Source organism: Ambystoma mexicanum, chromosome 2p, assembly GCF_040938575.1.
Source record: "Ambystoma mexicanum isolate Mex_15411 chromosome 2p, UKY_AmexF1_1, whole genome shotgun sequence".
NCBI classification, from domain to species: domain Eukaryota; kingdom Metazoa; phylum Chordata; class Amphibia; order Caudata; family Ambystomatidae; genus Ambystoma; species Ambystoma mexicanum.
The window spans coordinates 88,738,958-88,764,085 of NC_090923.1; the positions used below are offsets into that span (position 1 = coordinate 88,738,958).

The window sequence follows — 25,128 nt, forward strand, 5'->3', positions numbered from 1 at the left end:
GGTCTACGTGGAGAGCTCAAATACGTTTTAGCCCAAGTAGTGAATCCCCCACAAGACTGTTCGGATTATATAGACTTGGTCGTTCAAATAGATCACAGGCTGCAGAACAGGAAGGCCGATCGTTCCAAGTTTGATGCTCGAGTATTTTCCAAACCGCCAACTCCTTCCAAAGGAGTAGACTCCGGGGAACCCATGCAAATAGGGGGTCTGAAAGGTCCTCTAACACAAAGGGAGCGGGAAAGGAGGAAACAGTTGCAATTATGCCTATATTGCGGAAACTCAGGGCACTTTCTTCGAGACTGTCCGGTGAAACCTGCCAAGAAGGCAGTAGGAGCTGCAGTTACCAAAGTTACAAACTCTGAGCAGGGAAACGACCTCGCCCGACAAGAATAGAGGTCCTCTTGCCGAGCGTGAAAACCAGTTCCGTGACCTCGCATTTCGTGATACCCATGGTCCTCATTAGCCCTGATAATCCGGATCGATTACATGCAATTGAAGCTTACGTCGACAGCGGTGCCATCGGCAATTATGTGGATCATGAAATGGTTTTGAGGATGAATCTAACTCTTTGTCCCAAGGCTGTAAAGGACGTCATTACTACGGTGGATGGTACGGAGATAGCCTCCGGGCCAGTAACGCATACCACTCAAGAGGTGACGCTAGTAAGTCAAGATGGACACCATGAGAAGATCGTGTTCGATGTGATCAAGGCCCCTCAGTTTCAGATTATTCTAGGAATACCTTGGTTAGAGAAACACAATCCTCTGATCGATTGGCGAGCAAGAACGGTCCAGTTTCCAGAATGTGTCTCTACTTGTCACCCTCTACCTGGTGTTGCACTGGCCGCAATTTCTTCAGAGACTCCCCAGTTACCTCCCGAATACCTAGAATACCAAGATGTTTTCCGGAAGGATCAGGCTAACTCTCTACCTCCTCATAGGTCTTATGACTGCCAGATAGACCTGATACCTGGATCTACTCCTCCTTGTAGTAGAATTTATGCCCTCACCGAGCCTGAGAACCTTCACCTTCGACAATACCTGGATCAATACCTGGCAAATGGGTTTATTCGTCCTTCCAAGTCCCCTGCTTCTTCAGCTTTGTTCTTCGTTCCAAAAAAGGAAGGAGACCTTAGAACTTGTATCGATTATCGCTCCCTGAACCAGATCACCGTTAAGAATAGATATCCGTTACCTTTGATCCCTGAACTCCTGGACCAAGTCAGAAAAGCATGCATATATACAAAGCTGGATCTTAGAGGAGCTTACCACTTGGTACGAGTAAAAGAGGGCGATGAATGGAAGACGGCCTTCCGCACCAAGTATGGGCTATTTGAATATCAGGTCATGCCCTTCGGACTTTGCAATGCCCCGGCCGCCTTTCAATATTTTATGAACGATGTCCTCAGAGAGCTCATAGATCTATGTGTTGTTGTTTACATTGACGACATCCTCGTTTATTCTTCATCGGAATCTGAACATCGGAAACACGTGAAAATGGTCCTCGAAAGATTGCGTCAACACAAACTTTTCGCTAAGTTGGAAAAATGTGTTTTCAACGTGACTGAAGTTGAATTCTTGGGATTCATATTATCACCTGGCGGAGTGCGTATGGATTCAAAGAAGGTCGATGCAGTTCTCAAATGGCCATCACCATCCTCCGTAAAAGGTGTGCAAAGCATGTTAGGCTTCGCTAACTTTTACCGCAGGTTTATCCCCGAATTCTCTCGAATAGTCCAGCCCATCACTGCCTTGTTAAAGAAAAACAAACGTTTTGAATGGTCTACCGAGGCGGAACAAGCTTTCCAGGATTTGAAGACTAAATTTATCTCTGCACCAATCTTAAAACACCCTCGCCCCGAACTCCCGTACATCGTGGAAACTGATGCTTCAAGCCTTGCCATGGGGGCAGTTCTATCACAAAAGGACCCGGTAACCAATCAGTTGCATCCCGTGGCATTTTGGTCCCGCAAATTCTCGCCTCCTGAAATCAATTACACGATTACTGACAAGGAACTTCTGGCTATCAAGTCTGCCTTTAAGGCTTGGCGGCATTATCTGCTGGGGGCCCGACACACCGTTACTGTGATTACGGATCACCGAAACCTGCAATATTTGAAGACCGCAAAAGCCCAATCCTCTAGACAACTCCGTTGGGCATTATTCTTTGCCGAGTTTGACTTCATAATTACCTATCGACCTGGTACAAAGAACGGTAAAGCCGATGCCCTTTCTCGGATGGGAGTGGAAGAACACTTGGTCAACCCTAAACCTGTACCAATCATTCCCGAACAAAGAATTCTGGGTGTAATCGCCACAGAATCCATAGAGGGAGTTAAGGATAAAGCCAGGCAACTTGTAACTCCAGCAGACATACAGAATTGGCATCTGCAGGGAAAGGACTTTGCAGTAAAGGACAACTTATTGTATTTCCAAGAACGATTATACCTACCCAGCACAGATTTACAGAAAAAAGTAATCTCTTGTTATCACGACTCTTTAATGGAAGGTCATCCCGGTATAGCCAAGACCTCAGAAAAGATCAAGCGCTACTTCTGGTGGCCGTCTTGGAAAAAAGATATCAGAGACTTTATAATGTCCTGTGGAGTATGCGCCCAAAACAAGAGTCAAAAGGAAAGACCAGCAGGCCTCTTACGCCCTATTGACATCCCACCTCGCCCTTGGCATACGCTTTCTATGGACTTCATCACCGATCTACCTCCATGCTCCGGATACAATACGATTCTAGTAATCGTGGACTTATTCTCCAAGATGGCGCATTTCATTCCGCTCAAAGGCTTGCCAACAGCAGCAACTCTGGCCCGAGAATTTCTCGAAAACATCGTCCGACTGCACGGTTTTCCTTCGGTTCTAATTTCGGATCGAGGTAGTCAATTTATTTCTCATTTTTGGCGAAGTTGCTGTCGGTCGGCTCAAATTGATGTGAGACTATCGACCAGTCACCACCCTCAGACCGACGGACAAACCGAGAGGACCAATCAAACTCTGGAACAGTATTTACGCTGCATGCTGCAACAAACTGAAAAAACTTGGAAAGATATCCTTTGGATAGCCGAGTATGCCTACAATAACTCTGTCCATTCGGGAACTGGGAAAACCCCGTTTTTTCTTTTGTACGGCAGTCACCCTCGAACCTCGGAGTTGGATCCCCTCCAAGATCTTGAAACACCAGCAGTAGACTACCTGCATTCTACAATCACCCAAGCCTTTAAGGAAGCTGTTTCTCACCTTCAAAGGGCTAAAGAACAATACAAGAAAGGAGCAGATCAACATCGGAAGGAAGCCCCTCACTATCAAGTAGGGGATCAAGTCTGGTTATCCACCAAATATCTATCTCTAAAAGGGCCACGCACATTCAACCCAAGATACCTTGGTCCCTATTCCATCACTACCATAGTAAACCCAGTAGCGGTCAAGTTGGACTTGCCCCCGCACATGAAGATACATCCGGTCTTCCACGTCTCTCTATTAAAACCCGTGCAACCTCAAACCCGACTAACCAAATCTCCAAAACCTATCCTAGTGGATGGAGAACTCGAGTTTGAAGTCAAAAGCATTCTGGACTCCAAGATCTCCAAATCTAAACTATTCTACCTAATTGACTAGAAAGGCTACGGCCCCCAAGAGAGATCCTGGGAACCTGCTGAATATGTCCACGCTCCTCGCCTAATCAAAAGATTTCACCGAACATTTCCTGACAAGCCAAAACCCCCAGAGAAGCCCGGTTTGGGAGGGGCCTTGAGGGGGGGTACTGTCATGATCTCTGCTTCCAAAAGGTCAGGGTTTTCTCAACTCCCTTGGAAGCAGATCCATAACCCAGGTTCCGAGTGCCAACCAGTCCCAATTGGGACCTTTTGGACCCAGTCCTGGCGCCAGTGGCACCAGGCTCATAAATATGCCCAGTCCCAGCGCTGGAAGCGCCGGGCTCATAATGCTTGGGTGGACTTACCTTCAGCAGACCATGCTGCTTACTTGCCTGCCAGTTGAGCCTCTGATCCTCTTCTGTTTGGAACTACTTTTCCTGTTGGGTGGGGCTGGAGCCACTCCCTAGATTCAGAACACTGGAACTCTTCTGGAAGGCAGGAACTCTTTTCTTACCAGGAACTCTTTTCTTACTTAGGCGTGGCTGTGGAAGGAGACACCTAAGCACTACAGGAGGCTATTTAAACCACACCCGGTGGATGAATCTTGCTTTGCGTTATTCTGCAACCTCTGCAGCAGAACGCTCATCGTGTCTTCTGCATCCGGTCCTGGGCCTAAGGAAAAAGGCTTACCATCCTGAATCCAGTCTTCAGCAACACCTATAAAGACAAGAAAGAACAGGTTAGCATTCCGGCATCTGAAAGGCAAAGGCTTACCTACTCTTCGTGCGCTCCGGAGGTCTTCACACTGCATTCCGGCATCTGAAAGACAAAAGTTTACCAACTCTTCGCACGCTCCGGAGGCCTTCGGCGCTGCATCCCGCATCTGAAAGACAAAACAAGGTGCGTTTAAAGACATTGGGGAACTTTAATACTCACGTGCCATTACTCCTTTCCACATCTAATCCAGTGGGTATTCCGGCACCCTGCAGCCGCTCCGAACTCGTACCTGCAAAATAAAAAGACGGTTAGAGCGCATAGTGAAGCAGGCAACAAGCGCTTACTTACGTGCTTCCAGGCGCTTCTATTCATCACACGGGCTCCATCTTCAACTCACTTCAGCCCGTCATCCGCCATCGCCGGAACCCTGCAAAACAAGAGACATCATTACTAAAGACTTTAAAGACATTTGAATGACTCGAAACTTACCGTTCGTGCAGTAAACGACGGACAGCAGTCCTCTGAAGTCAAGAGGCCTGCGCTACCTATCCAGTGAAGAAACTGGTTACAGCACCCTGCCCCGAGGCAGATGGAGAGCTCGGCATTCACTTACCTAAGGTGAGAGCGTTAACCTTTGGGGGTCTACAGGAGAGGAGAAGAGGAAAGAGATAGGGACACCCCAATAACCCCAGTTCATTAACCCCATATTTTCTATCTGCAGACATCTTACACTACACGTCAGGCATACAGTGCACAGAGGTCCAGCCCAAAGAGCCAACCGGGTGCTACACATCACCTTTGAAGATACGGTAGTCGCCCAGTCAAGACCGGCGCCTCTGCGAGAATCAGGTGAGCGTTACAGCCAGGCAGGCCACCAGAAGTTCTGTTTTACCTTGGCTAGAGTCTTGGTGATTCCAGGGTGCCCTTCGATCAGGGAATCGTGATAACCTGAAACAATTTGTTGTTTTAAGTCCTTGGTGGGTACATACAACCGATCCTTAAAAAAGGGTAAGTGATCTTTAATGGAATATTGTTCTCCTTGCGCTTGCCATGCGAGGAAGGCATCTGGGTTCATGGTTCGTTGAATCTTATCTCTCAGTTCTACTTGGGTTAAGGCCGTAGTGAGGCCCAAGAGTTTGTTTTCCGGTATGATGGGGACTGGGTCTGGGGTCGTATATACCAAGTCATCAGTGCCTGTATGAGAGAGTGCGTCCGCTTTTCCATTCTTCACCCCTGGTCGAAAAGTGATGATATAGTCGTATTCGGCGAAGAAAAGGGCCCACCGCAATTGGCGTGAAGACTGGGCTTTAGCTGTTTTAAGGTATTGCAGTTTTCGGTGGTCCGTGATAACTGTAATGGTGTGTCTGGCCCCCAGAAGGTAGTGCCGCCAGGCCTTAAAGGCGGATTTGATCACCAAGAGTTCTTTGTCCGTGATGGCATAAATCATCTCCAGAGGAGAGAATTTTTTCGACCAAAAGGCCACTGGATGTAGCTGGCCTGTTTCTGGATCTCTTTGTGAGAGGACAGCGCCCATCGCTATACTGGAAGCGTCTGTTTCCACGATATAAGGAAGATCTGGGCGAGGATGTCGCAGGATTGGCGCGGAGGTGAACCTTTTCTTGAGTTCCTGAAAATCTTTTTCTGCTTCTTCGGTCCAGGCAATTTTTTTGTTATTTATACGTAGCAATATGGTGATCGGGTGTACGACCTGTGAGAAGTCTGGTATGAACCGGCGATAGAAGTTCGCAAAGCCCAACATGCTCTGTACCCCTTTTACTGACGTTGGTGATGGCCATTTCAAAATGGCGTCTACTTTATGCAGGTCCATTCTGATGCCTCCTGGAGTGAGAATAAAACCCAGAAACTCAACTTCGGTGATGTGAAAGAAACACTTCTCCAGCTTTGCATATAAACGATGTTCCCAGAGTTGGAGAGGACTGAACGGACGTGCTTGATATGATCCTGTTTTGAAGTTGAGTACACTAAGATATCATCTATGTACACTAGGGCGCAGACATCAATTAACTCTCTCAAGACGTCATTCATGAAATACTGAAATGCTGCAGGAGCGTTGCATAACCCAAAGGGCATGACTTGATATTCGTACAAACCATATTTGTTGCGAAAGCAGTTTTCCATTTGTCACCGCTTCTGACCCGCACCAGGTGGTATGCTCCTCGGAGGTCCAGTTTGGTGTAAATTTGGGCATATTTGACCTGGTCCAGCATTTCAGGGATGAGCAGCAAGGGGTAACGGTTCTTCACAGTGATCTGGTTTAATGCGCGGTAGTCAATACATGTTCTTAAATCCCCTTCTTTTTTCGGTACGAAGAACAAAGGACTAGCTTCAGGGGACTTAGATGGATGGATGAATCCATTTGCGAGGTACTGGTCTAAGTAAGCCTTCAGATGAAGGTTTTCGGGTTCTGTGAGAGCATAGATTCTGCCGCAAGAAACTTGAGCACCGGGAACAAGGTCGATCTGGCAGTCATAGGGCCTGTGCGGCGGCAGCGTGTTTGCTTGGTCCTTGTGGAATACATCCTGGAAATCGTGGTATTCCTCAGGCAAGGTATTAGTCACTCCCAGAGTTGCCACTTCAGGAGTTGTAGAAATACTGAAAGCAGGTTTCTGTTCTTGGTAATAATAGGCTGGTGAGCAGTCACTGGGGAAGGTTAATTTTCTTGCCCGCTAGTCAATCAAAGGGTTGTGAGCGACTAACCATGGCATCCCTAGTATGAGCCGGAATTGAGGTGCCTTGATGAGATCGAACAAAATAAGTTCCCGATGTCCGTCCTGGCACAGCAAGGTGTTCTCGGCTGTGCGCTGGGTATCGGGTCCAGAAGCGATTTCTGTCCCATCCACCGTGGTTACTTTGTCGGTAGTCGGCTTGGAACACAGGGGAAGCCCCATCTCTGCAGCCAGGTCCTGATCTATATAATTTCCAACTGCTCCGCTGTCGATGTATGCTTCAATGGCATCCATTCTTGACGATCGTTGGTTATTCATTAAGATCACCGGTATTGCAAAGTGTGAGGTCGGTGGCTCTTTTCTCTCACTCCACAAACTGACCTCTACGTTTGCCGAGCTGGGTAGTTTCCCGACTGACACTCCTTCTCTTCATCTTTTTCCGTTGCTCCAACGATCTTCCTCGGAGGTTTCACTGGGCAGTCCTTCAGGAAATGCCCTGACTTTCCGCAATACAGATATAGTTGTTGTTGTCTCCCTTTATCTCGCTCTTGTTTTGTTAGTGGGGGTCATACCCCTCCGATTTGCATGGGCTCCACAGTATTTTCTTGCACTCGAATTACACTGTCTCTAGGTCGAACGTAAACTGACCGAGGGTCCATTTTAGAATGGTCTGCTTTTCGGTCTTGCAACCGGTGGTCCAGTTGTACAACCAAGTCTATGAATTCAGAACAATCACTAGGAGGAGTAACCACTTGAGCTAGAATGTCTTTTAATGCGCCTCGTAAGCCCCGATGAAAACAACGTGGTTCTTTTGTTTTCAGGCCACCTAGCTTCAGCAACTAATCGGTTGAAAGTAGCGATGTACGTTAACAAATCCTGATTCCCCTGTCGGAGGGAAAGGAGTTCATTGTCCACAGCTTGTTCTCGGGTATGGCGAGCAAAAAGTTTTTCCATTTCCCTCTGAAACCCCCCAAAGTCATGTAATAAAGGATCATCATGGGACACCAATGGTACCGACCAATCTGCGGCGCTGCCAATTAGGTATGATAAAACAAAGGCTACCTGGGCTTGGTCATTTGGGAATGCTCCCGGCCTGCAAAGAAAATGAAGGCGACACTGATTCATGAAAGCTGTGTATTTTCGTCGATCACCAGCAAACCTCTCCGGTGGTGCCAAATGAACTGTAGCTGGTAACACAACTTGTACCAGAGTAGAGACAGTGGATGACATGCTAGGATTCTGCATCGGTGGGTTGTTCCCAGGTAGAGGCGTCGGACCCGCTTGTGATTGCAAGACTTGCCTGCTGATATCTTCGGTACGCTCTTTAGTCACCAATAAGTCTCTCCGGAGAGCGTAAGTCTCCTGCCGGGCAGAATGAACCTCGGCACGAAGTTCTCCTAACAATTGGGCCAATTGGTCTAATTCTGATGTTTCCATGGCGCCCAGGTGGATTGGTTTGGCAGGCTTCGCGTTCTGTTACACTCACCTGGTATCCATGGGGACGCCACTCAGCTGTGGGGAGTCTGGTATCCTTCTCAGGAGCTCCCGGGTATAATCAGCGGAGAGTTTCTGCCTGGAATACAGGTGGGCAATGTTCAAGAGTGGGCAACTGGGGTAAGAGCCTCCCAACACCCCGTATGCCCGCAGTCCCTCCCCGGACCTTTCCTCACTTTGTTATGGGTTTTGGCGTGCTCTCCGTCCTGCCTTCTTGGCAGGGGCACGTTGTCCTTTGTGGGCGGGTGCGATCTAGTTACTTCACTGATGCCGGCCCTTTTGAGTCTTTCAGGTAGGTCTTATTACTGTTATACTTGTATGCCTTTCTTTGGTTTAAATAATGTCTTTTTTTTGCCTTTGGTGCGCGGAAGTTTGCTGTGGAACGTTGGCTGAGTTTGGACTCACCGGTAGATGATGGTGCATCGAGAGCGCCTTGATGCGGTAAGTAGGCGCTATGCGCAGCGCTATGATGCCTTGCCTTTGCTAACCTGTTGTCTTTTCGTTCCCGTAGATTGCAGTGCTCACCCGGAGCAAGAAGTCCCAAGGTAATGCTGGTCGATGGGCGACTCGTGAGGTAAGCTTCTGGCATGGTCGTAAAATGTCTAATGTCCTGTTTCTCTCTTTTTTTCAGATCCGTCGGTCCGGGAGGCACGCTGATCCTTGGATGCTGTTTGCAGGAGCAGAGGGCAGCTAGCGATGGAATTACAGGTAAGCTGCTGCTATTAACAAGGTCCTTTTGTTTTTCAGATGCTGTTCTTCCGAGGTTCGCAGGTACAGCTGAACACGATGAGCGTCACGTTGCAGAATTTCAAAGTAACGCGAAGCGTGTCATTCAAGTCGGATGTGGTTTAAATAGCTTCAGAAAAGTAGTCCAGGTAAAGTAGTTCCTAGGCTACCAGACCCAAAACACTATACCGCATAGCTTGGTTCCAGGGGAACCAAGCTACGTGGGTGCCTCCATGTTGGCTGGCACTGGAAACAAAGTAGTCCCAAAACACAAGTCCTCACGAAGTATGAGCCTGGCGCCAAAGGCGCAAGGACGGGCCCCAAGAGGGCTTCAGCAAAGGATGCCTGAGTTTGTTTGAGACCTGATCCAAAGCCCCTCCTGGCCCATGGGCTGGCCAGGGTTTTTTTTTGATACGGGTCGTGACAATATCTGGCCTAATATCAACCTTTGAAGAGTCGTCGCTTCAAGACCAACCAAAATTGAATAATGGGTGGATACTAGAAAAATACTATCAACCACGGTCTAGTATTAACAACGCAACAAAAAACAAACATATGCATCAGTTAAATTCAGAAATCAAGTTGAAGAAAAGATCTCTTCATAAACGAATACGACAACTAAAAAAAAAGAAAGACCCCAACTTCGAAATTGAAATAAAAAAAGAAAAACAGAAATATTTGAATTCAATCAAAGCCATAATGCAACAAAATGATGCAGAAGCGATTCTAGCTGTGCTCAAACAGAAAAACATGAGACAACTATGGTTACTGCTGAACGATTCACCGAAAGCATCCCACATGATTCAAGCAGTCGAAGCCCAGGCATGGATTAATCACTTCACGACTCTTTACAATTCAAACATCGACATCCCTATAATCGAATTGGTGAAAGAAGACTGTTCTTGGAATCTTAACTGGGACATTGTAGAGCTGAGGAATACCATCATGGCCCTGAATCCATCTCGAGCCCCTGGTCCTGATGGACTATCAAATGCTGATCTTAAAGCAGCGCCAGACGAATGGGCGGCATTTTCACCCAACTTCTTCAGCTCATTGGGAAGACAAAGGAAATCCCTCACACCTGGACATTGGCTATTCTTATTTCAATTTATAAAGCTGGAGACCATAAACATCTGGTGAACTACAGACCTATAGCGCTACTAGATCCCTTAGGGAAACTATTTGCGGGCTACCTTGTAAAAAAGCTTAACATCTGGGCAGAGGAGAATGGTAAGCAGGAAAAAAGACAAACTGCTTTTGTCAAGAAAATAGGAACGAATGTCAATCTACTACTGTTGAACATGATAAAATATGAAGCAATAACCAAGAACCATCAGGTATATGCATTCTTTATAGACTTAAAGATGGCGTTTGACTCTGTCAACAGACAAAAACTTTGGACCAAACTTACAGCATGGGGCTGTCCACCATCCATCCTGAACCTGATTAAACAACTGTACTCTAGTACCTCTGTCAGAGTCCGGCTAACCAATGACGGGATGGTGACAAAGCCAATTACCACCAGTAACGGCTTGAAGCATGGGTGCCCGTTGGCAGCATGTCTATACAATTTGTATACCTGTGACTTCGGAGAAAGGATCCAAAACATAGCGGCCAATCCTCCAAAGATCAACAATGAGCCTGTTCAATCTCTAATCTAGGCCGATGATACCATCATCTTCGATAAAACTGTATCAGGTCTACAAAAATCTTTAGACAAAGCTCAAAACTTCATGATGGAAAACGATTTGCTGATAAACATCAACAAAACTAAGGTAATGAAACTCACCTCTCAAAGAAATAAAACTCACCACAACTTAAAGATACATCTAGAAAGTGAACAGATCGCGATAACCGAGGGAATGAAATATCTGGGTGTAATGATTAATCCCTCCTTAAATGAACAAGAATGGAAGGACCACATAGAGGGAAAAGCCAGATCTCTTGCAAGGCAAGGTCGTTTTTTTCATCGAAAATACGGAACATACTCAATAAAAGCTACAATTGCTCTCTATAAGCAAAAAGTAATTCCGATCTTGACATATGCCAGTGAATCACTGATCAATCAGCAAACACTAAATTGGCCCAGGTATGAGGCGCTATTTTGGAGAAAAACGTTCTCTCTTCCCAGAGCATTCCCAATGCCAAGAATTTGTTACGGATTAGCTATTCAATCCATTCAATCTATAGTTCTTTGGAAGCAAATGGATCTCCACAGAAAGATAATTTCCCAAGACAAAATACCATTGTTCGAAATCCTTAAAGAAAAGAAACCAGCCTTCCAAATCACAGCCCTTTCTAAATGGACGTCTGAGATCAAATTGAAAATGCATACAGAAGAAATCTCTGAAGAAATGCTGATTAACAGACCACAGTATGCGAAACAGAAAATACGAACCAACGACTGGATTAAAACTGTGGCTGAACAAAACAAATACAAACGCCACCTTAAATGCAAAACTGAAATAAGGGCCCTTCATGAATTGCCAGGCTACGTGAACTATTTTCCGGACCGCAACATCTGTGATCTGCTTCTGCATTTTCGGTTCAATATCTTACCGACTCGTGACTATTTAACTATGACAGACAAATCATCTAATATAACTTCTGATTGCCGTTTCTGTAAAGCGTTAAATACCCCTAAAACTCTTTTTCACCTGATCATGATCTGCCCGGCACTGATGGAACAAAGGGCCTTATACAGAGACCTCTTTGGGATATCCCACAAACAATTGACAACCCATGAAAGATAGGACAACTTGTTAAGAGGACAAGATAAACGTCTAATTTTCACAATAATCAAATTTTGGTTGGCGATCAGCAAAGAAAGCAATTTGAATGATTGAAATGTAGTCAAATAATGTTCTTTTTTAGAAATGTAATGTAACTGCAAAACATAAATGAAAAGTTTGTAAAATCAAACAAAACATTTTAAATAACATTTTTTTAAAACAAAGGCGCACTCAAACGCTATATCGATCACGGCCCATGCCACCGATATTGCAGATATTATCAAAACCAACGACCTCGACTTCATAGCTGTCACAGAAACGTGGCTACATAATGCCTCCGGCCCTCTTTTGTCACTAGCCATCCCTGAAGGATACTCAATATTTAGGAAGGATAGAAATACCTCAAAGGGAGGGGGAGTCCATTAATATAAGAATCTCCACCAAACCCTCCTACACCTCAGGCGAAATCATCAAACTAAAAATATCCCTTTCACCTACTTGTACGCTCTCACTTCACATTATTTATAGGCCACTAGGCACCTTATCACATTTGAAGAGGACATCACATCTCTCCTGGCACACAATATGAAACCACAATCTAAAGTCATCATTATAGGTAACTTCAACTTAGGCCTAAACGACCCATTGGACACCCATGCCGACCTCTTAGTTAACTCCATGAGAGCACAAGGCTTTGCTCAAAGAATCTGCAGACCCACCCATGAAAAAGGACGTATCCTAGATTGGATAGCAGACTCTAATTGCTGCACCGACATCTTCTCTAACACCCAAACGCCATGGTCCGACCATAACATTATAATCTTCACCACCTCCATCACCACTAGAATCACCAAAAAACCCTCACCATCACCCACAATATTAACCGTGACAACTTGCTACCTTTTCTAGCTCCCCTACTAGACTCGCCAATCTCTGACAATGACCCGTCGATATTGGTCAGATACTTCAATAAAGTCATGCTCACAGCTATGGATAAAACAGCCCCTCTAAAAATCAAAAAAGCCACACCCATTGCGCATATCAATTCATGGTTCACCCCGGAACTTCATACCATGAGCACTACCAAAAGAACAGCAGAAAACAATTGGCTCAAGACTCCAACCCAGTCAAACGAAGTACTCTTCCAGACCTTAGCTAACAACTACAAAAAAGAAATAAAAGCCAAAAGTGAAGTTTATAACCTCAGAATCTCAAACTCCCAATCCAATACCAGGGAACTATTCACAATCCTCAGTGAATTGGAATCTCCAGCACCCAACCCAGACCACACATCCAAAAATGAACAATGGTGCTCTAACATACAAAAGGCCTTAACAGACAAAGTTTCGCTACTACAACAAAAAATGACCCTAAAAAAACCTAAACTTAATCTTAATCCCTCCTCCCCTAAAATACTCACATTGTCAGAACCCCACAGGGACAACACATTCGTATTTACCCCTCTGACCATCCCCAAAACCATTAACATCATCAAAGGCCTAAAACCCTCTAGATACGAGGGTAACATCTGCCCAGCTACCCTGGTAAAAGAATGTGCTCCTGAACTTGCACCTTTCATCACTAATCTTATCAACAGCTCTTTTGCCACCAATACCATTCCGGAAGACCTAAAAACAGCCCGGGTCTTACAATTACTAAAAAAAAAAACACTTTAGACCCAAATATCCCTACTAATTTCCACCCCATCACTACATTCCCGTTCCTATTAAAAATCCTGGACCACGCAGAAGCAAACATTTCTAGAAGATAATAACCTTTTAGGCCTCAGACAATCCAGATTCAGACCAGGTCATGGAACGGAAACCGCTCTCCTTGACCTGAAAACGCAAATGGACCAATATAAAGACGAAGGTTACTTATGCATCCTTCTCTTTCTAGACCTCTCTGCAGCCTTCGATCTGGTGAATCACGATATTTTATGCCAACACTTGGAAACTGCTGCACACTTCTCCCTAGATGCCATCAAGTGGATCAAACAGTTTTTTCAAATCGGACCACAAGGTTCTTCTCAGACACCTCAGCAGCTCCATCGGTACCCATGACCTGCAGCGTTCCCCAAGGATCATGTATGTTCCCAACGCTATACAACACATTTACCAAGCTTCTATTTGACAAACTGGACAAAATGGGCATCACATATACAAATTATGTGGATGATGCACAAATACTAATCCCCATCATCGGTTGCTATAATACAGACTCAAAAAACCTAAATACAATCTACCTAGCCATCCAGGCATGGATGGCTCAGAACGAATTGTGTCTTATTGATGACAAAACCAAGCTGATCATTATTGGAAATAAAACTAAACTAAACGCCCTTCCACTCAAGTACAAATCCTTCAACATCGGCGGCAATATCATCACTGTCGCCAATGAAATAAAAACGTTCTGAATTTACATTTACTCCTCCCTTACTCTAAATAGACAGGTCAATGCTATTATCTCCTAAACTGCTTATACAGCCAAACTGATTATAGCGAGTAGACCATTTCCTAGCCCTAACAACTCCATCACTTTGGCCAGAGCATTAATACTTTCTAAGATTTATTATTGCAACTCACTACTTGCTGGAACCAGTAAAAGAAATATTAAGAAGCTAGAAATCGTGCAAAATAACACTATCAGAGCAGCACTGAAGACCCCGTTCAACGAATATATTCACCCATTAGGAGGAATATCCATTGGATCCCAGTCCACGATAGGATAAAATTTAAAATTCTCACACTAACACATAAATGTATCTCCAAGAAAGCCCCAGCTTACCTCAACAATCTGATTAGTAAAACACAGTCCAGCAGTCCCACTCGGTCCCTTTACTCTAATTTGCTCACCATGCCTAGATTTAGAAGGCAAAAAGCAAACTCTAGAAAGCTCTCCCTACGTACCTAAGAAATGATACATCCCTCTGGTCTTTTAGAAGAAAACTCAAAACCCTACTTTTTAGGACAGTCCTTCCCCCACAGACTTCATGACCAGTATCACCAACCCTATGACATTGACCACTTGTATAGTCTGCTTGTAATTTGAAATACACTATGAGCTGCATGTAAATTGAACTGTATTCTGTGTAACCGTACTATGTCAAATGTATGCAAGGAAAAAACTCTAACCATATTCTTAACTGCTTATGTATGGAAATCTCTGTAACCATATTCTTAAATGAGAGCGCCAAGTTACCTTTGGGCTTTGCGCGCACTACAAATGCATAAATAAAATAAAATACAATAAATTGATATTCCCCCCGCTATGGACAGTAATGAACCAGAGTCTGCGGCAGTTATGGTGAACATGGGTCAAAATCCCATATCTAAACAACCACCAGACTGGACACTTTGGGAGGGGGGAGTTAACCACGAAAAGCCCAAAGTGAGCCCACAAGGACAATAAGACCTCAACACTAAGGGGGCCGAACCTAGACTCGAAGATGCTGGCATTACTCCTACCACTCCCAGCCATGACCAATATGGTTGCACCCATGACACTAACGGAACCAGAGGACACAGAGGGTGAACGGCACCCTGCACCAGATGCCCCACTTGTCGTTAATCCCTCCCTATAGGCATAGCCCTCAATACAAAAAGATCTATATCTGTGACTGAGAGAATCCCACTGCTGAATTTGAGCCCCCCCAAGTCCTCCATGTGCTTTCATATCATCTGACCCACATACTGGGCATACTGCTGTTCCAGTCGCTGAGGGGGCATCCATGGTCTGTGGACGTAAATGCAGTCTCATCCCGTCCGAGGTAGTAGTTCTAAGAAAGCTGCTCCTGGTCCTTATAGAAGCCCAGGGGAGAGGGAGGGTCATGGAGGACCATCATTGGGAATGGCGGGCACCACAGTGGTTCACCAACCACCTAGGGACTGGGCTGGGGCCCATCTGTGCAAATAGCGGAAGCACTGGTCCTAATAAGGTCTTTGCCAACCAGGTGCCCCAGGCCCTTATCCCTTCTGGCTGCCCCATGGCCACCCAAAGACCATGGAACCAGGTTGTGCAATTGCTCCAGAAGCCACACCTCATGGGTAGACTACGAATCCAGTAACAAATCAAAGAACGATAAACCAACTGTTAGGCCTGGTTATACAGCACAAAACCATGCCCCTACTGACACCTGCCTCAGGGTATGCAGACCATGGCTTGCGGAACTCATGATTAACAGCAGGCTGAGGGGGGCACAAAAGAGGGGCACAGTATACCTGCACAATGTCCCAAAATTTGCCCCAAACCAAATGAAACCCAGGGATGCACTCAAAAACAAATGCATTGGCACTGTACTGTGCGCGTTTGTTCATTGGTAACCTGGGAGGCCACCCTAAATTGTACTAGACGCTCAACTGGGTGAAGAGTGCCTGTGACCTTCTTCAAATCGAATGTAGGGATCAGAGGGTGGCCAACGGCACTCTGGGCATCAGTTGCCAAACTTTTAACAGCACAATTGTAATTAGTCCTTATACCCTAATATGGCTCACCCATCTGAAACTAGACCTCAGCACTTTGTGCTATCCGGTGCTAACGCAACACCCCTGGGGAAAGAAATCTTGGGCAACTGCAATTAATGGGTACAAAGGCAAGCAGTGGGACTCTGGGCCTAATGCAAATGCTATATTACACTATGGAAGGTTGTGGAATATGTTATTGTAATTCTATTGTAAAATGTACGTGTTAGTTTGTACTTGTATGGCCCTACGGCGAAAATAAAGTTAATGACTGACTGCCTTCTCACAAGAAAATAAAAAGAACATGTTACGCTCACCTGGCTCCCACAGGGGCGTCGATCTGAGCTGGACAGCTGCGGTCCCCACCAATGTGACGCGTAGTGCCGAGATAACGGACTGGACTGGCCCACCTAGCTTCGTTTGCTTGGCCCGTAGGAATATTCTTCTGCAAATGGAGAAAGGGAATTAATCACCCGTGGAGTTGAGCGTTAACCCCCCACTCCCGCTGTTCTCCCCACTGATCACCTTTGATGTCCCCTCTTATAGTCTCACCTGATGGTTTGGAAAGATGAGCTCTCCATCCTGCATTGAGCGCAGGGGCGCGTAGATAACCAGTTGCTGCACTGGCTCGAAGGAATTGGTGAGTTCCAGAACAATATTGACTCTGAGATTCCCAGCAAGATGCCGTAAGTATGTAGTTCGTAAGAGTTCAAATGTCTGACTTTCACTCTTGTCCGATTCCTTGCAGGTTGCAGCTTGACCCTAGCGAAGAGTTCCTTGTGGCAACCGGTAATATTCAGGTAAGGATTTGTATTATCCAATACAGTTCGATAAAATAATGTCAATATGTAACCTGTTGCTTTCTCCCTTATTCAGGCGCTGAGAGAAAGTATGAAGTCTCGGGGAATAATGCCTCCGACGGTAAAATCAGGTAAGTCTATGGTGGTGAGGAGGTTTCCCCTTGTTTGCCCCTTTGTTTCACCTTGCTGTCCTTTTGTTTCCCATTAGGGGCCGGGGTTCGGCGAGGATGCAATGGAAGCTGCGCCGATGCGTGAAGAGGAATAGTACCCCCGGTGGTAAAATCAGGTAAGTCTATAGGGGGTAACTAATATTGCCTCTGTGTATTCCCTTGGCTCACCTTGCTGTTCTTGTCTTCCCCTTAGGTGCCGGAGTGCGGCGGGAACATGCAGAAGGATACGGTAGAATGTGAAGATGCTGCGAAGGCCGGTGAGTTCAGCGCAGCGCTGCAGCAGGCGAGGCGACGCGCATAAAATAACTTCTTTCTTCCAGCTCGAAGGCGCGATGGATCGGGAATTCAGGTAAAAAATAGTCCCTAGGTAAAGTAGTCCCTTCCAAGCCTCTTTTGGCTTGGAGCTCTTGCAGCATGGTCTGCATCAGGTAAGTTTTAATCTATGAGCCTGGCGCCTATGGCGCCAGGACTGACTCTCCATATGAGCCTGGCGCCATAGATGCCAGGACTGCACCCAAATAGCCCCTAGCAAGGGTTTTTGGGCTTGCTTGGAATAACTTGATGCCTGCTTCCGGGGTTGCTGGACTTGGTCTGGGTCCCCGGGGGTAGGCATCATGACAGAACAACACTTAAGGGTAATTTAAATACATTTTAATGCTTTCAAAAAGAAATTAATGATGGAAGAAAGAGTAGAGAGATAAGGAGAGAATTCAACACCCACGTGGCCGCCGCAGAAGATGCATGGGCCGCAAATCTGTAACACAGGATATATATATATATATATATATATATATATATATATATATATATATAGCCTGTTGTATTTTGTCATGAGCCAATTTCAGAGACAGTTGCAGAGACAGATATATCCATTATCCATGTTATTCTGCCATTTGTATGCATTTTGCTAGAGAAATAGGCTGTTATATGAAGGGCCTCGTTTAGACATTATGTTATTATGTATGCAATTAGACACACGCATAAATGTGCACTTAGAAATGTACATTGAGCCATGGTATAGCGCTTGGTTTGAGAGAGAATGAGTGAAACGCTAGAATAAATGGAACTGGCATTCTGAAGCCATTCTGACACAAATTAGCAGATCCACTTTGTCCACGGAAGGATTGTTATGGTAGGCTGTAAGCAGGAATGTGTAAACAAAGGCTGGCAGGCAGACAGATAAGAGGTAACTCTTGCCCGAGCAGAGCGAATGAGATGGGTTTATCAGCAACCCTGGGCCTGCTAGCAGACAGAAAGAAAGGTGGGGGCATTCGCAGGCAGTAACTTGCTCTGCACAGCTAGAGGGATTTTGGTTCCATGTGTTAATATGCCCGCAAAAATATTGCGATACAAATATATTGCCATATTTTTGCGGCGATATTGACCCATGGACCCTGCGGGGGGACACCCCTGGAACCCCCGCATTATTTTAAAATGTGCATGGGGCACCCCCACAACCCCCGCTCCCACAAAATATCCTCCCCAAAAATATTGCCTATGGTGAGACGAATGGCCATTTTGTAGGGATACTGGGATTTCAGTGGAGAGAAAGAGCTGACAATGGAGGGCTGGGAGGATGGTGGTTTTGTAACACAGATAGGAGAAGGCCATTGGATATGTACAAGATATGCTATGAAATGTCACGATGACTAGAACACACTGAACTAGGGAGTTCAAGACTGGCGTTAACAGACCCTTAGGCGTTGTCCGCTTTTAGAAATGCTGGTTTGACAGAAAGAGTGAATACTTGCAGGAGAGGAGTTATGTTACCATAGAAAATATGTACTTCATTTGACAATATAATTGTGAAGCATGATTTGATTAGAGTTAGAAGCTTTAAGGAGAGGCTTTTGGAGAATCGGCCGACATGAAGCTTGGGGAAGCATTCTGGGAGAGCATATGAGAAGCAGAGTTTGAGATCGATCTGGCAGAGAGTTGGCAGGAGACCAGACCACTGAGGGGCCAAGCAAAGAGGCCCTGTGCACGGCTAGCAGAGGGAGCTGGAGAGGAGAGAGAGGCTCGAGTCATGCTGGGAGCAGATTGATCACACCAAATGGGTAGTATGGTTTAAGGCCTAACAGATTGATAAGACACGTGCAATGGGGAATTAGGACAGACACTCACACAGAACTTTTGGTTTGCTAGAAGGGGAGATCAGACAGGGATTGTGTCAGAGGGAGAGTGTAATGTGTGGTGTGGATTCAAGAGGAATGCTGACACTGGCCATATGTATTTTGCTATTAGCAGTTGTTGTTAGGCTTCAATGCATGTAGAATGGTGATAGGTTGCTATGCACAGAATGTGCATTATAGTTAGAACCCAAGCAGAGAGGGTTGCAAATTCGGGTTCTGCTAGAAGTGCTTATCATGCCTTGCTATGCATGAATAAATGTATTCCATTGTTATAATTGAGACTGACTTGTGTGTTTTCATTTGTGTCCATTGTTATCTTATTTTAGTGTTTGGTTTGTTTGTTGTGTATGTCCTATTTGCAGTAACACAGTAACAGTGCACAACTGCCCTGACAGATATACTTGCAGGGGGGCCAGAGTGGGTCACCCCCCCAAGGTAGAGTTGCAGTTTGAAAGAAAATGGAATTATTCAGTCAAACAATATCCTGACCAGAGAGGTGGGTATACATAGCACCAAAGTTTTAGAGTGGTGCAACAGTTCTTGGAGAAAAAAGAAACAGTTAAGTGAAATTCAAATTGGTGAAATGTGGAAAATTCCTCTCCAGTCTAGTAATCGGCTGGGCTGCTGAATGTAAAACATTCTTTGAAGGAGCACAGGAATAAGCAGGAAATGCTGTGAAGATGGTATTACCTTTATTACGCCAAGATATCAAGTATGGTACTTCTAGAGAGTTGGCAAGCAATGCCTGAGAGCAGATTTAAATGCACTATAGTCAAACAGCTCTTTGCTCTGACCACAAAATAAATAACTATCAAACCTGAAAACTCACCGGCACGACGTCTCGAATGGCGCTGTCTCATTGGTGACCAGTTTTGTATGGCTGCAAGAGGTCTCCGGGAACACTGGGCCACTGTCCATGTGGGCATGATAGTGCCCTCCCTGATCATATCGTACCACCTGCATGGGCTCACTGTGCTCCACAATGTCAGGTGGCAAGTGTGTTAGCTGTATGATCCTAAAAAGGGGAGAAAGACAAACACATCTGTTATTGAGTCACTAAATTGTGGAGATGGTTACCCATAGAATAACTTCCAGATTGTGCACAAAGAAATGTACATTTATAAGTGGAAAGGCTTATTTTTTTTAGTATTTCTTTTTATTAATCATGAACACAACCTCATAACAACTGCACAGTGGTACATTTCATTAGGCAGTGGTACTGTTTGACAGTCAGAAATACTCTGGACATCTGGCCTTGTTCCACCGTGGACTATTCCCTCCTCACCTCCCAGTCGCCCTTGATACTAATAAGGACTACACGTTCTCCACGTGTTGTTCTCCCTATCCCCTTCGCCCTACACATGATTTCATTGCACTAACTATCCTAGCATGCTATATTCTCGTGGGGGGCCCTCCTCTGTGTATCCTTGTCGGGCCTTCCCCATTCTGCTCCTTGATTATAGTATATGGTCATCTTGTGTATCAGACTTCAGTGTCCCCTGGTTTTGTGTGCTCTGCCGTGTCACTGTCTGTTTCCCTGTCAAGGTACCATTTCAGTGGGGCTCAGATCTTTTGGCCTACTCCTAGCCGACAGTGTTCGAGCAAACTAGGTCTCCTTCCCTCCCTTCGCAGTAAGTCATGATGTTCACTCAATTTGTTACTGTGGGGGAGATGGGGGTGCTGAGGAAAGGCTTGTTTTAATTAAGATTTAATTCAGTATTTTAGTCTCCACCATTATTACATTAGCATTACAGTATATCCAACTCAATCTATAATCTCCCTAGACATCACAATAGACACTTTCAGGCGTGGAGCAAAGATGGCAGGCTGAGAGGAAGTACTGAGCTAAACTTCTGAGCATAGTCTCTCCCTCAGCATTGTGTTGGCGTGAGAGGAGGGGTAGTAGAAGAGCTAGAGAGTCTGAACATGCATTAGCCAAGCCAAATAGGCCTGCATGGAGAGGTGAATTTGTTCGGGAGATTGGGGGACCGCTGCACTCTAGGTCCAAAACAATGAAGAGAAGAACTGGCTAGAGACCGGACACCGCTACATCTGGCCAGCTGGCACCTTGAGTGAGTAGTGCCATTCTCTGAATGTAGATCCCGCCCAGACAGTGACTTTTTTTTCTAACACAGCAGCCAGCGGCAGGTGGCCCCCTGACTCACTGAACAGTGGTCCTTGCATTTGAGTAAAGAAGCTGGATCTGATCTCCCTGGTGCATTGGGATTAGTCATGCATGCATCTGAAGACTAAAGGCAATAGGGCTGGGTCTTGTAATGGCTTTGCAACGTAACGCACCAGTAAGCCTCCTTCGAACATGGGTTACTGCATCTGAACATGGGAAAGATTACGGCACCTGAATGCACATACAGAGAATTCTTCTCCAACTAATTTGCAGCTGGATGTATTGACCCCTTGAACTACCCTAAGCCCCTTGCGATTTTACCTGCCTACATACGAAGGCCTCTGTTGGGGGTGGGGGCCCTTCAAGATCAAGCTGTGGACTCTACCTGGAAAAGCAAACTTCTATACATTCATCTTGTTGTGGGAGCCTTAAACAAGGTACTCTATAAAGGAAAGGGCGGTAAAGGTAGCTAAAGGGAGAATAGACCTGTATATTCTGTGACAAATCAAAGGTATTTCGATTTCCCAAGGGGGAGTCTCCCTGTTTGAGGCTAGGAGGTGAGCCCGCTCTGCAAGACTCTCCCTTGGGGTCTAGGGAAGTACGACTGCACTGGGAGAGACTCCCCTTAGTGGACAAGGACTCCCATTCCTGTGAGGAAATCCCTAAGCCACCCAGCCTAGTAGCATACATGGGACAAATTGCTACAAAGACTAATGTGCCATAAACCTGTTTGGCTGACGGTGATGCTGGAACATACCAACCTGAAGAGGGAAATGAGAATATCACTTTAAGAGAAAACATCTACTTGACTGGGATGAGTGAAGGATGCTGGAGAAGCAGAGAGTATCCTATGTCTGGGAAGACCCCTGACGTGAGCACGCTGGAAGAGGCGGACCAGAGAGTAGTCGCAGAGCCCACGACTTTCAAAGAGCGGCTGAACGCCAAAGTGAGACGCTGGAAGCTCGGCGTATCCTACAACAGGAGAACAGTTGTAAAGCAGGAAAGCAGAGTCCTGCAGCAGGTGGTGGCGAGACCACGTCCCCACCGCGGTCGGCAAGGCACCCAATGGACCATACAAGGAGGCTACTGGAAGCGTGAGCAGATTCTGAATGGTGAAACCTGTATACAGCGTAAGGGAAGTCGAGAATGGGAGGACAACAAACACAGAACATGAGAGAGGCCTTGGGAACGCGAGCATCTTCTCAGCATCAAGTTCCATGTACGGCAGAAGGACAGCCGAGGAACATGGCCCGACGAAGCAAAAGGAGTAGAGACCAACCACCGGAGAAGATAACCCGAGTGAGCACAAGAGCCTGCAACGTTCTCCAACCGGCTGAGAGGTAATGTGGAGTACGTGAGAAGAGGGAGGTCGCCGGGGATGAGATGAGGAACTCTTCTCAGTACTTATGATGATTTTCTTAGCATAAACCTATGTAATTGGAACTAAATAAAGTTGATAAAGAGGGGACTGAGTAACCCTGGCTTAAAAGCCTATGAAGATTCCAAATTAAAATCTAATCACAAAGGGAACAAATTATGTGAGCAAGAAGCCGCAAAGACAAGTGCAGAAAGTGGAAAGCAACAGAAAACCAATAACTTGTGAAATGCAAAGGTGAAAGAAACCCCAGCCAAGTTGAGAAAGCCTGGATTAATAGACTGTGTTAGTTCTAAAAATCTCAACCAACAAGTGATGAGGTGTCTCGAGGAAGGTTGATATAAATACTTGACCAAAGAGAATATCAAAATCTGGAGTGTTGTGAAGAAACTACAATTACTAATCAAAGAAGTAACAAGAGACTATAAATGAAGGTCCTACGGGATAAATACTAACCAAATCGTGTAGGTTTAGTTTCTAAGTGGTAGGGTCAGGATAGAACTAGGTTTAGACAGAGGAATTTTCTTTCATTGGACTTCCTGATGACAGACAAGCACCTTTAGTTTGTTTAGATAGTTAGGGAAACCCCTTTGGAACAGGGAAAGTTAGGCCATTTTCTTATAATTTAATAAAAGTAATTTAGAAATGTCCTCAAAGTGTCAGAGTCCTACTGCTGACCCACCACAGCTCAAAGTACGCAGAGTTTGGTGGCACAACCCACTATGACGAATAATTAATCTTCAGAAAAGAAGACACAAACACATGTTGCCATTATGAAGGAGGACTTGCTGGCCTGCAATAGATATTCTCCTGGGCACACTATGCGAGAACTGACGGCATTGAAAACTGAAGTCTCCAAAAATATTTCAGGACAGAAGAATAAAATGATGGCAATGGGAGACCGAACGAACACAGTTGAGCAGGCACTTGATAATACTGCCGATAAGGCACCTAAGCTGTCTGAAGAAGTGAACAACTTCTAGAGATCAGTCTAGTCCCTCGCATTGAAACGTTCCCATCAGAAAAACATCCATCAAATGTTTCGTAAGGAAAATACTGACGGTGTGGATTTCGTAGGATGGCTACATAGCATCTTCACAGGTGGTTCTTGAAGAAACATAAAAAAACATGGAGGTGTATAAAGCACATAAGAGTTGGCTCAGTGAATCTCACCTCAGATAACGATAGTACACGATCAGTTGTGGTTAAACCATAGAGCGTTTCATGTAAATAGAGACTGCTCCAAGCTGCTTGAATGAGGGGTCTATTTGACTTCCAAGGCTCCAAAATCTAACTTATTCAGGCTTCTACCATGCAAACGCTTCAAAACAGAGGAGCGTTTAAACCTGTGATGGACAAACTTCGGAAAATCGGCACTTAACTTAGTTGGTTCTTTCGAAGGCGTTTGAGGTTAGATCACAAGGAAAAGAGACATTCAGTTATGTCAGTTGAGCAAACTAGTGAGGTGTTCTGGATTACACCGCCTAAGACCCCTGGCCCATCTCAGATGGAGAGACATTTGCCACGATGGGAAAAGCTTTGGTGACCAGTAAATAGTGAACAGAAAATTCGACTCAAGGGAAGAAGGGTGGTCAGAAATTCTACCGAGAAGCCAAAAATTGAGTAGTGTGACAAATTACGATGCAGCCAATGCTGGGTTAAATACAGGGTGTTGAGAATAATAAGCCTTGCTGTTTGAGGTAAAATTGTGTTGCTCCATTCAGCCATTCACTAAAGGTTTTAAACCAAGTTTAACTAACTGCAGGGTTACTGGGCTTGTTTTCATTGGTTACTGGGCTTAATTTAGATCTACGGTCATACTGTGTAGGGCAGGCTCCATTCTTGATTTGAGCCACTTCAAAGCAACTATATTTTAAATAAAATGCTTGCAGCATTGGTCAATTGATTATTAGGTGGAATCTGGGCAGACACTAGAGTGGATTAGCCCTGTGGCATCCCAGAAGCAGTCAGATTTGAAGACTACATTTCAAAGTTCATTAAATGGAAAAATGCCTATCTGTCCCTATAGCCAAGAGGGATTTCCCTACCTATAAACTAAACTAAGTGTGCTCGTCATATGTCAAAACTAAAACGAGTTCTCAGTCC

The 25,128-nt window shown here is 45.4% G+C and overlaps 1 protein-coding gene across 2 annotated transcripts in view; it reads right to left on the bottom strand.

Moving 5' to 3' along the window:
• Positions 1-25,128, bottom strand: part of P4HTM (prolyl 4-hydroxylase, transmembrane) — a 971,989-nt gene that overhangs the window by 411,209 nt on the left and 535,652 nt on the right. For both annotated transcript variants that reach the window (XR_011301876.1, XM_069643317.1), the window contains exon 6: positions 20,352-20,537. Coding sequence is in view for 1 of the 2 variants with exons in the window: in XM_069643317.1 (XP_069499418.1) it covers positions 20,352-20,537 (186 nt within the window). In the remaining variant the exon portion in view is untranslated. The remainder of the gene's footprint in view (positions 1-20,351; positions 20,538-25,128) is intronic.